This window comes from Pristis pectinata, chromosome 18 (genome assembly GCF_009764475.1).
Source record: "Pristis pectinata isolate sPriPec2 chromosome 18, sPriPec2.1.pri, whole genome shotgun sequence".
In the NCBI taxonomy this organism is placed as follows: Eukaryota; Metazoa; Chordata; class Chondrichthyes; order Rhinopristiformes; family Pristidae; genus Pristis; species Pristis pectinata.
Genome location: NC_067422.1, coordinates 703,542 through 715,891, shown reverse-complemented (window position 1 = coordinate 715,891; position 12,350 = coordinate 703,542). Strand labels below are relative to the sequence as shown.

Here is a 12,350-nt window from a genome sequence, read left to right as displayed (position 1 = left end):
GTCCAGGACACCAGGCAATGGGGCTGTAACACCGACACACCCCGCACACCGCACCGTGACACTGACACAGCCCGCGCACCTCACTGTGACACCGACACACCCCTCACTGTGACACCGACACACACCACAACCATCACCGTGACACCGACACACCCCGCACTTTCATTCTCTGCACTGTTCTTCACCAGTTGTTCTCGGATCTACAGGCAGAGGAGTTCCGTGTGTTCACTCAGGAGGTGCTGGAGTTGGGTCACAACGTCTCCATGCTGTTGCTGTTGCCCCCCTGCACCTTGGTCTGCACTGCTCCGGGACAGCCCACCCTTTACACCCCCGACTCCAGCTTCCTCAAGCTGCCGCTGCAGATGTTCGAGCTGGGTATGTACTGCTTCTGCTGTCTCTGCCCCTGGTTCCCTCTTCACCGAGGGACGGGTCTGCTGGGGGCAATCGATGGCAAGTGAAGGAAGAGTCGTAGGTTTTCCTTCCAGCCTAGTGTGTGTGTGTCTGTGGTGTTACTGGTGTGTGTGAGAGGGGTGTGCGGTGTTACTGGTGTGTGTGTGTGCCTGTGGTGTTACTGGTGTGTGTGAGAGGGGTGTGTGGTGTTACTGGTGTGTGTGTGAGAGGGGTGTGTGGTGTTACTGGTGTGTGTGTGAGAGGGGTGTGTGGTGTTACTGGTGTGTGTGCCTGTGGTGTTACTGGTGTGTGTGAGAGGGGTGTGCGGTGTTACTGGTGTGTGTGTGTGCCCGTGGTGTTACTGGTGTGTGTGAGAGGGGTGTGCGGTGTTACTGGTGTGTGTGTGTGCCTGTGGTGTTACTGGTGTGTGTGAGAGGGGTGTGCGGTGTTACTGGTGTGTGTGTGTGCCTGTGGTGTTACTGGTGTGTGTGAGAGGGGTGTGCGGTGTTACTGGTGTGTGTGTGTGCCTGTGGTGTTACTGGTGTGTGTGAGAGGGGTGTGCGGTGTTACTGGTGTGTGTGTGTGCCTGTGGTGTTACTGGTGTGTGTGAGAGGGGTGTGCGGTGTTACTGGTGTGTGTGAGAGGGGTGTGCGGTGTTACTGGTGTGTGTGTGTGCCTGTGGTGTTACTGGTGTGTGTGAGGGGTGTGCGGCGTTACTGGTGTGTGAGTGGTGCGTGGCGTTACTGGTGTGTGTGAGGGGTGTGCGGCGTTACTGGTGTGTGAGTGGTGCGTGGTGTTACTGGTGTGTGTGAGGGGTGCGCGGTGTTACTGGTGTGTGAGGGATGTGCGGTGTTACTGGTGTGTGTGAGGGATGTGCGGTGTTACTGGTGTGTGAGGGGTGTGCGGTGTTACTGGTGTGTGAGGGATGTGCGGTGTTACTGGTGTGTGAGGGGTGTGCGGTGTTACTGGTGTGTGTGAGGGATGTGCGGTGTTACTGGTGTGTGAGGGGTGTGCGGTGTTACTGGTGTGTGTGAGGGGTGTGCGGTGTTACTGGTGTGTGTGAGGGAAGTGCGGTGTTACTGGTGTGTGAGGGGTGTGTGGTGTTTTCTAACTGTGATCCTCAGCAGTGGATCCAGCATTTTGCCAATGAAGACATTGGGTTGTGTCTCTGCCTCTCGGTTACAGTTTGCCCGCCTCTGATGCATTGTGCTGTAATCATGCAGTCATGTGCTGTCTCTTGTCACTCCTCTTCCCTTCCAGTTCACTTCTGCACCTACCAGCAGGACTTCATGGGGCTGTACTGCCGTGTGTCGGCACTGCTGGAGATCAGCTCTCTCGTTTCCCAGCAGGCCTTGAGAGAGGCCATTTCAGATGAGGAGCTTCTTTCAGCCAAGCAGAGGGACCATGAGGTGTCCGAATCTCTCCAGGTCAGTGCAGACAGGATGGTCACTCTGTAAACGACACCTCCTCCCCCCTCAAAACCCCTGACCTAGACTCCAGCCTGAAACTGTATTTTGGGAGAATCATAGCGTACCACAGCACAGAAACAGGCACTTTGGCCCATCCAGTCCATGCCAACCTGATCTTCTGCCTAGTCCCATCTACCTGCACCTGAACCATATCCCTCCAAACCCCTCCCATCCATGTACCTATCCAAACCTCTCTTAAATGTTACAACTGAACCCGTATCCACCACTTCCGCTGGCAGCTCGTTCCACACTCGCACCACCCTCTGAGTGAAGTAGTTCCCCTCAGATTCCCCTTAAATATTTCACCTTTCACTCTAAAGCTATGTCCTCCAGTTCTAGTCTCACCAGGTAACTGCGGTACAGGTAACTGCGGTACAGGTGGCTGGGTGTATCTGGGTACAGGTAACTGCGGTACAGGTGGCTGGGTGTACCTGGGTACAGGTAACTGTGGTACAGGTGGCTGGGTGCATCTGGATACAGGTAACTGCGGTACAGGTGGCTGGTTGTACCTGGGTACCGGTAACTGTGGTACAGGTGGCTGGGTGTACCTGGGTACAGGTAACTGTGGTACAGGTGGCTGGGTGCATCTGGATACAGGTAACTGCGGTACAGGTGGCTGGGTGTACCTGGGTACAGGTGGCTGGGTGTATCTGGGTACAGGTAACTGTGGTACAGGTGGCTGGGTGTACCTGGGTACAGGTAACTGCGGTACAGGTGGCTGGGTGTATCTGGGTACAGGTAACCGCGGTACAGGTGGCTGGGTGTATCTGGATACACAAGTGTGTGGAACAAGTGAACTTGTTTTTATTTCTTTCTTTCTGGGATGTTGGTGGAACTGGAAGGCAAATGGTTGATGTCGGTCCCATCGTGCTGCTGGGGAGTGAGGTCCAATGTTCAGACCCAGCAACGATGAAGGAACGGCAATCCATTTCCAAATGGGGCTGGTGTGTGACTTGGAGGGGAACCTACAGGTGGTGATGTTCCCCAGCACCCGCTGCCCTTGTGGTGGGAGCGGTGGTGATGTTCCCCAGCACCTGCCGCCATGGTTGGTGGGAGCAGTGGTGTGTTGGAAGATGCTGTTGGGTCACCCAGGTGCGTGACTGGAGCGCATTTTGTAGATGGTGCACAATGGAGCCACTGAGTGCCGGAGGTGGAGGGAGTGTTTGGGGTGCTGATTCAGCAAGCTGTGATGTGTACGTGAGTACACCACACTGGTGAATGTGCTATACCAGTACGTACATGGTTTTTCCTTACATCCTTATTTAATCCTTACACTAAGGATGAGCGCAGATATCTCTGACGTTTCCTCTTAGGACACAGAACAGTCCAACACAGGAACAGGCCCTTCAGTCCATATTGTTGTGTCAAACTAATTAAACTAGTAATTAAATGCCTAACTAAACTAATGTCCATCTCCCTCCACATTCACGGGCCTATCTAAGAGCTTCTTAAACCCCTGCCTCCACCCCCACCCCTGACAGCACATTTCAGGGACCCACCACTCTCTGTGTAAAAAAACTTGCCCCATACATCTCCCTTGAACTTTCCCCCTCTTACCTTAAATGCATGCCCTTTGGTATTAGACATTTTGACCCTGGGAAAAAGATACCAGCTGTCTACGCCTCTCATGATTTTATAAACCTCCATCAGGTCTCCCCTAAGCCTCCGCCGCTCCAGAGAAAATAACCCTAGTTTGTCCAACCTCTCCTTATAGCTCATGCCCTCTAATCCAGGCAGTGTCCTGGTGAACCTCTTCTACACCCTCTCCAAAGCCTCCGCACCCTCCCTGTAACGGGGCGGCCAGAACTGAACGTGATACTCCAGATGTGGCCTGATCAGAGTTTGACAAAGCTGCTCCTCCTCTGCTGCAGCAATTGGATGGGTTGTGGCGTGAGGTGCGCTGGATCATGGACGTCCTGACGTATGCACGCTACAAGCACTCCTCTGGGAGTCTCCCCATCACCTGGCTCATGAATTCATCGGAGGAAGCTCCTCGGCAGAAGAATGATTTGCTGTCCCCTCACCTAGACCACGTGCCCTCCTCTTCACCCTTGCCGGAGGACCATCAAGGGATGACTGTAAGCGGTAAGGAATGTAGGACAACTCAACAACCTGCCCCGCCTGATGTGGTGCCCTTGGGATTCCGATAAAGTGTCAAATGATTACCGGCACAGGGGTCAGTGCTGACTCCCCAGACACTGGGGGGAGGGACTGAGCACTTAGCGAGAGAGGGGAAGATACAAAGAGCCTGCAGTGAGTTAGTGAGCAGGTCAGCCTTTGGCAGCCACACTCTGCAGAAATATAACTTTCTCCGGTTTGAACCTGATGCAGGATCTTGACCTGAAAGGTCAAATAATCCTCCGTCTCCACAGATGCTGCTCGACCCACTGAGCTCCTCCAGCAGTTTGGTTTTTGCTCTTATACTCAATGCCTCAGCCAATGAAAGCAAGCATGCCAAATGCTTTCTTCACAACCCTGTGCATCTCTGTTGTCACTTTCAGGGAGACATGAACTTGTGCCCCAAGGTCTCTGTACATCAGTGCTTCGAAAGTCCCTGCCAATTATACGTCCCACCAGAATTTGACTTCCAAAAGTGAACTACCTCACGCTTATCCAGATTAAATTGCATCTGCTACCAGTCTTCCCAACTTTCCAGCTCACCTAGACAAGCTTCTTCATTCATGTGTCACTGCAAACTTACTATTATACTCCCTACATTCACATCCAAGTCTGACAAACCACAAAGGTCCAGCACTGACCCCTGCAGTTCACCACTTCACAGACTTCCAGTAAAACACCCATTCCCCATGACCCCATGTGACAGGATATCTCCTCACGTCACTTTTGGTTCTTTTGCCAATAAACATTTCATTCTCAACCTCCCGTTTCCTGACTCCTGCACCAATGGGGTCAGTTCTCCTCTGTCTGCATCCTTGCTGATTCTAAATACCTCCATCAGATCCTCTCTCCAACTGCCAATCCCCACCCTGTTCCAAGATAGATTTCACAGTCTACGCACACAACGAGAGCCCCACATCCCTTTTTGGTGAACTTCTGCCCCCTCTCCATACCTTCACATCTCCCCGAGACTGTGGTGCCCAGAACTGGACCCTGTTCTCCAGCTATGATCTAAATGTCCATCGTGCCACCTTGCTCCTGTACTCTGCCTCTGTATTTAGACCCTGGGCCTCTGCATGTTTCTTCAACCACTTCCTCAATCTGCCCTCTGACTTTGCCTTCCTCTTCCTCGAGCACTTGCTTGGGATCAAGGGTGACATTTCATCCAGTTCCTGGGCTTCTGATTGATGAGGCCATTGTGGGACCCTCAGATTTTGGCTGAGGTGGGAGTCTTGTATGGGGGGTGGGTGGTTTGACAGGTGGTCCACTTCTTCCCTGCACTTCCTTTTAACCCATGGCCCTTAATATTGATGGCAAGCCCATAAAACTCCGTACATCAGCCATACTTCCCTCACCCTCCCTCTCTGTTACTTCATTAAATACTTTCATCAAGTAAGTTGGACATGATTTGCCTTTACTTATCAAGGTGGCTTTCTCAAATCCAGCCACAGAGCTCTGTGTCGGCTCATTCTGTCCTAGAGCTTTCTCCACATCAAAAGTTAACGGTCACTGGGTTTATTCATGGACAAAGATGTCCGGTCTGCACTGCCCCAACCCTCAGGGGTCACTGGGACTCTGTGAACGTTAGACCCCCACTCCCGGAGTTGAGAAGGGGTCTAACAGGGTGGGTGCTGAGAGGTCCTGGATCTGGGAGACAGTTTACAACGAGGATGGCTTTGTGAGTCTTTGGAACCTGGGCAGGTCATGGACACAGAGTGGCTGAGGATCTTCACGGATGAGGTGGACGGCTTGTTGGGAAGAGCAGGAAGGTGAGGTTGAGGCCACGACCTTCTGGATAGCAGCACCTCAAGGGGCCGAACTCCTGCTCCTGTCTATTTCTCACGTGCTGGTGACTGCCCCCTCTGGATGGGGGTCTGGGCCTCCATGGGGTGCAGTCCCATGGGCTGAAACCTCAGGGGCATCTGGTGACACTCTGTAGATGCTGCAACACACAGGGGACTGGCAGCTCACACACCGCTGAGCAGTCGGCAGCCCCACGGCACGGACACAGGTCTCCAGCTTCAGGTAACCCTCACCCCCCCACCGTCCCTTTCTCTCCTTATCCACCCTGGGCACACCCACCACCCCACCCGTCCACCCCCCAACACCACCCCACCCCTCCACCCCACCACCCCCATTTCCCAGTTTCTTGCCCCTCCCCCACCTGGTTCCACCTGTCAGTGGAACCCTGCCCTGACTCCTGCCTCCCCGCACACCCCGTACACCGACTCCCCCCTCCACCGCCTCCCTGGGGACTCCCTCCCTCTGTACACCGACTCCCCCCTCCACCGCCTCCCTGGGGACTCCCTCCCTCTGTACACCGACTCCCCCCTCCACCGCCTCCCTGGGGACTCCCTCCCTCTGTACACCGACTCCCCCCTCCACCGCCTCCCTGGGGACTCCCTCCCCTGTACACCGACTCCCCCTCCACTGCCTCCCCGCCCCCCCCCGTACACCGACACCCCCTCCACACAGCCTCGGCCCGAAACATCCACCAGCCCTCTGCCTCCACAGATGCTGCTCGACCCGCCGAGTCTGTCCTGGCGCAACTCCCACCTGATGCATCTTGGGGGGAGTGGGGTGGGGGAAGGTCCGAGGGAGGGACGGTGAACCAGGGTTTGGGCAGGGTGCCCTGTCCCATCATGTCCCACTCCCTCCCCCAGTCGCCACCTCAACCCCAGACAACCCCCCCCGACCCCACCCCCAGATCCCACTCACCCTCAGACCCATCCCCTCCCCAATCTCTACCACCCCTCCCCCAGACCCCACTCCCAGACCCCACCCCCTCAGACCCAACCCTCCCCTTGACCCCACCCCCTCCTCCAAAATCACCCCGTCCTCTTAAGACCCCAAAGCCAGACCTACCCCTTCCCCCAGACCCCAACCTCCTCCCCACAGACCCCACCCGACCCCTACCACCCACCCCCTCTTCTCAGACCCCGGTCCGCCCCCGCCCCCTCCCACCAACAAACCACCCCAACCCACCCCAACCATGTGTCCTGTGTTGCAGGCTGGCGGCCCGGTTCGGACGACGAGAGCGGCTCCGAGGTTTTCCTGCCGACGGACAGCGACTCCGGCGAGGCACCGAGTCCGAGGGAGCCCGACCTGCTGGCGGCCTCTGCCCGTCCCTTCGGCCAGTGGCCGGCTCACGGCCTGAGCGGCAGCGCACCGGACATCCTACGGCTGAGGGAGAAGAGCGAGGCGGCGGAGAGCGTCCGGGGGTCCGAGCCCGATGTCCGGGGGCCGGACATCAGCGTCCGGGAGTCCGAGCCCGGTGTCCGGGGGCCGGACATCAGCGTCCGGGGGTCCGAGCCCGGTGTCCGGGAGCCGGACATCAGTGACCTTCACTCCGCCTCCGGCCGCCGTGCCCACTTCAGACACAGCTGCCTGCAGCTGCAGCGGGCCCGCCCGCCCCCCGGCCTGTCGGAGGGTCTCTACACCCCGAGGCCCAGCCCTCCGCTCAGCCCGGACCCCCACCTGGGGGAGCCCCGCGGCCCCGGGACACTGCCTGGCTTCCTGATTAATGGGCCTCAGGCTGGGGGGGAGCAGCCGAGCGGGTCCCAGGGCCCCGACACCCTCAGCAGTGTCCTGTAGCGGCGGGAGCGGGGTCGGGCTGGGTCCGGCCGGCGGTGCTTCTCCAAACAGCCCGCTGGACTGGGCTCCCCCACCCCTCATCCTCACCCAACCTCACCTCCTCCCCCTCCCTCTCCCTCCCCCCCTCCCTCTCCTCCCCCCTCTCCCCCTCCCCCTCTCCCTCCCCCTCTCCCTCCCCCCCTCCCCCTCTCCCTCCCCCCCTCCCCCACTCCCCCCCCTCCCCCTCCCCCTCCCTCCCCCCTCTCCCCCCTCTCCCTCCCCCCTCTCCCCCCTCTCCCTCCCCCCTCTCCCTCCCCCCTCTCCCTCCCCCCCCTCTCCCTCCCTCCTCTCCCTCTCCCTCCCCTCCCCCCCCCTCCTCCCCCTCCCTCTCCTCCCTCCCCCATTCCCCTCCTCTACCCCCCCTCCCGCGGACCGGTGACCCAGGCCGGCTGCACGGGCCTCAGCCCTCAGGTCCGAAGCGTTTCCCGTGGCTGGTGTCACCAACGTCCCGGCATCGCCAACACCTCTCCCCGTTACCCGCGGTCGGAGACCTGCACTGGAACCGCATGCAGCGTTTGCTGCCGTCCCGACCCCGCAACCTCGCTGCGCTGTTGGACCTCAGGGAGCGGGGCCACAGCTGACGCTGTGCTGGAACCGCCGCGGGTGGGACTGGGTCCCGGAGTGAGAACGTGAACGGCTCGGAGAGAACATTCCTTCAGCTGGAGCAACCGAGAAACGTGCAGAAGTAAAGACCTGGTGCTGCTGCTGTCTGCACCCTCCGATGCACAGCCTGCCCCACCTTTCCTGCAACACGGCTGTACGTTTGTTGGTCGCACAATGTGTTCCTTTTCCAGTAACTAAATGATTGACCGGGATGGTCAATCATTGCATGAGCGCCGTTAACGTGGGTGTTTGATGAGTGGAAGCTGCTTCCGCAGGCCACGGGGCAGCTGAGGAGGGAGGCATGGGGGAGGAGGAGGGAGGGAAGAGGGCGGTGAGGAGGGGAGGGTGAGGAGGGGAGTGGTGAGGGAATGAGGGTGGGGAGGAGGGGGGCTGGCCATTCAGTTGGAACCCTGGTCACCAGGAGATCCCTCCCCTCCTCCCTCCCCCCCCCCCCCCCCCCCATCCTTCCCTCCCCTACTGGACTTGCAGGCCTTCTATTCAGGCATCATCTCACCTCCGACTGCACTCGGTGGAGCCGGCAGAGGGACCAGAGTTCAGGGACAAAATCACCTTTGGGCTTGGACAGGGTGGAATTTGTGAAATTTGTCCAGGAAAGTTTCCTGAGTCAATATAAAGGGGGCCCTACTCGGGAGAGTGCAATACTGGACCTCCTGTTAGGGAACAAGGCAGGGCAAGTAACTGAAGTGGCAGTCAGGGAGCACTTTGGCTCTAGTGACCATAATTCTATGAGTTTTAAGATAGTGATGGAAAAGGATAGGACAGGTCCACAGCTTAGGGTCCTTAACTGGAGCAGGGCTAATTTTGGGAGAATTAGGCAGGATCTAGCAGAGGTCAATTGGGTGAGCCTGTCTGAAAGGAAAGGAATGAATGGCAAGTGGGAGGCTTTAAAGAGTGTGAGATCAAGAGGCCAGGGGCAGCATGTTCCCATTAGGGTGAAGGGTAAACCTGGCAAGTTTAGGGAACCTTGGCTGACGAGAATTATTGAGGTCAAGAAAAAGAAGGAAGCATACATTGTGTTTAGGAGGTTGGGGATGAGTGAATCCCTTGATGACAAAAAGATTAAGAATACACTTAAGAGGGAAATCTGGAGGGCAAAGAGAGGGTATGAGATAGGTCTGCTAGGCAAGATTAGGGAAAATCCCAAGAGGTTCTATATAAGGGTAGCTAGGGAGAGAGTAGGTCCCCTTAGAGATCAACAAGGCTGCCTATGTCTCAAGACAGGAGATGGTGGGATTTTTAACCCTGTTTTTTTACTGAGGAGAAAATCATGGTTGCTCAAGAGATATGTTTTGGAGAACATTCATATTACCAGGGAGGAGGTATTTGTAGCCTTACAATGCATTAGGGTGGATAAATCCCCATGGCCAGAACGAGTGCATCCTTGGACTTCGTGGGAGGCTAGAGAAGAAACTGGGGGGGCCCTTGCGGAGATATTTGCTTCATCATTAGTCACTAGTGAAGTTCCCAAAGACTGGAAGGTGGCTAATGTCGTTCCATTGTTTAGGAAGGGTAGCAAGGACAAGCCAGGGAACTACAGGTTGGTCAGCCTGACATCAATGGTGGGGAAGTTACTGGAGGGAATTCTGAGGAACTGGATGTACCAGCATTTGGATAGACAGTCTGATGAGGAGGAGTCAGTATGGCTTTAAGTGTGGGAAGTTATGGTTGATGAATCTTTTAGAGTTTTTTGAAGAGGTAACCAAAAGCGTAGATGAGGGTAGGGTGGTGGACTTTTGACAAGGTCCCGCATGGCAGGCTGGTCTGGAAGGTTAGGTCCCATGGAATCCAGGGAGACCTAGTTAGGTTGATTCAAAATTGGCTTGGAGGTAGAAGTAGAGGGTGATGTTTCTCGGAATGGAGGTCATTGACTAGTGGTGTGCTACAGGGGTCGATGTTAGGACCGTTGTTATTCGTTATTTCTATCAATGATTTGGATCCAAATGCACAAGGCTTGATCAGTAAGTCTGCGGATGATGTGAAATCAGGTGTTGTTGTTGATAGTGAAGAAGGTTATCGTAGATTACAGGGGGATCTTGATCAGTTCGGGAAGTGGGCCGAGGAGTGGCAAATGGACTTCAATACAGATAAGTGTGAGGTGATGCATTTTGGAAAGTCAAACCAGCATAGGACTTGTACTGTGAATGGTAGGGCACTAGGGAGTGAAATGGAACAGAGGGACCCAGGAGTACAAGTGCATAGTTCATTGAAAGTGGTATCACAGGTAGACAAGGTGGTGAAAAAGGTGTTTAGCACACTGGCCTTCACCAGTCAGGGCACTGAGTACAGGAGTTGAGACATTATGTTGCAGTTGTAGAAGTCGTCGATGAGGCCGCACTTGGAGCACTGCGGACAGTTTTGGTCACCCTGTTTATGGGAAAGACGTTAAACTGGAAAGAGTGCAGAGAAGATTTACGAGGATGTTGCCAGGACTCGAGGGCCTGAGTTATAGGGAGAGGCTGGCCAGGCTGGGTCTTTATTCCTTGGAGCGTAGGAGAATGAGGGGCGACATTATAGAAATATCTAAAATTATGAGAGGCATAGATAAGGTGGGTGGTAATGGTCTGTACCCCAGGGTAGGGGGGGTCCAAAACTGGGGGGCAGAGGTTTAAGGTGAGGGGTAAGATTTAAAAGGGACCTGAGGTGCAACTTCTTTACACAGAGGGTGGTGAGTGTATGGAACAAGCTGCCAGAGGAAGTGGGTGAGGCAGGTACAACAGCATCATTCAAGAAGCACTTGGATAGGTACATGGAGGGGAGGGGCTTGGAGGGATATGGGCCGAACGCAGGAAATTGGGACTAGCTGGGTGGGCACCGTGGTTGGCATGGACTGGTTGGGCCCAAGGACCTGTATCCATGCTGTATTGCTCTATGACTATGAGGCTGAGTGGTGACTGATATAGGTATATAAAATTACAGGAGGCACAAGTAGAGTAGGTGTAGCAGGGGTGTCAAAAACTAGAGAGCTTGGGTTTATGGTGAGAGGGAGATGTCTCACTAGCCTGATAGGGTTCTTTGAGGAGGTGACCAGACAGATTGATGAGGGTAGTGCAGTTGATGTGGTCTACATGGATTTTAGTAAGGCGTTTGACAAGGTTCCACATGGTAGGCTTCTTCAGAAGGTCAGAGGGCATGGGATCCAGGGAGGCTTGGCCGTGTGGGTTCAGAAGTGGCTTGCCTGTAGAAAGCAGAGGGTTGTGGTGGAGGGAGTGCATTCAGATTGGAGGGCTGTGACTAGTGGCGTCCCAAGAGGATCGGTTCTGGGACCTCTGCTTTTCGTGATTTTTATTAATGACTTGGATGAGGGGGTAGAAGGGTGGGTTGGTAAGTTTGCAGACAACACAAAGGTTGGTGGTGTTGTGGATAGTGTGGAGGATTGTCGAAGATTGCAGAGGGACATTGATAGGATGCAAAGCTGGGCTGAGAAGTGGCAGATGGAGTTCAATCTGGAGAAGTGTGAGGTGGTACACTTTGGAAGGACAAACTCCAAGGCAGAATACAAAGTTAATGGCAGGATTCTGGGTAGTGTAGAGGAACAGAGGGATCTAGGGGTTCATGTCCACAGATCCCTGAAGGTTGCCTCACAGGTGGACAGGGTAGTTAAGAAAGCTTATGGGATGTTAGCATTCATTAGTCGTGGGATCGAGTTTAAGAGCCGTGAGGTAATGATGCAGCTCTACAAAACTCTGGTTAGACCACACTTAGAGTACTGTGTCCTGTTCTGGTCACCTCATTATTGGAAGGATGTGGAAGCATTGGAAAGGGAGCAGAGGAGATTTACCAGGATGCTGCCTGGTTTAGAGAGTATGCATTATGAGGAGAGACTAAGGGAGCAAGGGCTTTACCCTTTGGAGAGAAGGAGGATGAGGGGAGACATGATAGAGGTGTACAAAATATTGAGAGGATAGAGTGGACAGCCAGCACCTCTTTCCCAGGGCACCAGTGCTCAATACAAGAGGGCGTGGCTTTAAAGTAATAGGTGGGAATATCAAGGGTGATATCAGAGGGAGGTTTTTTACCCAGAGAGTGGTTGGGGCATGGAATGCGCTGCCTGGGGCAGTGGTGGGGGCAGGTACATTGGTCAAATTCAAGAGTATAAGCATATGGAGGAATTTAAAA

The 12,350-nt window shown here is 55.1% G+C and overlaps 1 protein-coding gene across 1 annotated transcript in view; it reads left to right on the top strand.

Moving 5' to 3' along the window:
• The window catches only part of ankfn1 (ankyrin repeat and fibronectin type III domain containing 1), a 36,612-nt gene extending 28,943 nt beyond the window's left edge, over nucleotides 1-7,669 (top strand). Inside the window, exons 14-17 of the mRNA XM_052033058.1 lie at nucleotides 207-375; nucleotides 1,651-1,817; nucleotides 3,731-3,944; nucleotides 6,988-7,669. Of these exons, the coding sequence (XP_051889018.1) occupies nucleotides 207-375; nucleotides 1,651-1,817; nucleotides 3,731-3,944; nucleotides 6,988-7,571 (1,134 nt within the window). The 3' untranslated portion in view covers nucleotides 7,572-7,669. The remainder of the gene's footprint in view (nucleotides 1-206; nucleotides 376-1,650; nucleotides 1,818-3,730; nucleotides 3,945-6,987) is intronic.
• Nucleotides 7,670-12,350: the final 4,681 nt, after the last annotated feature.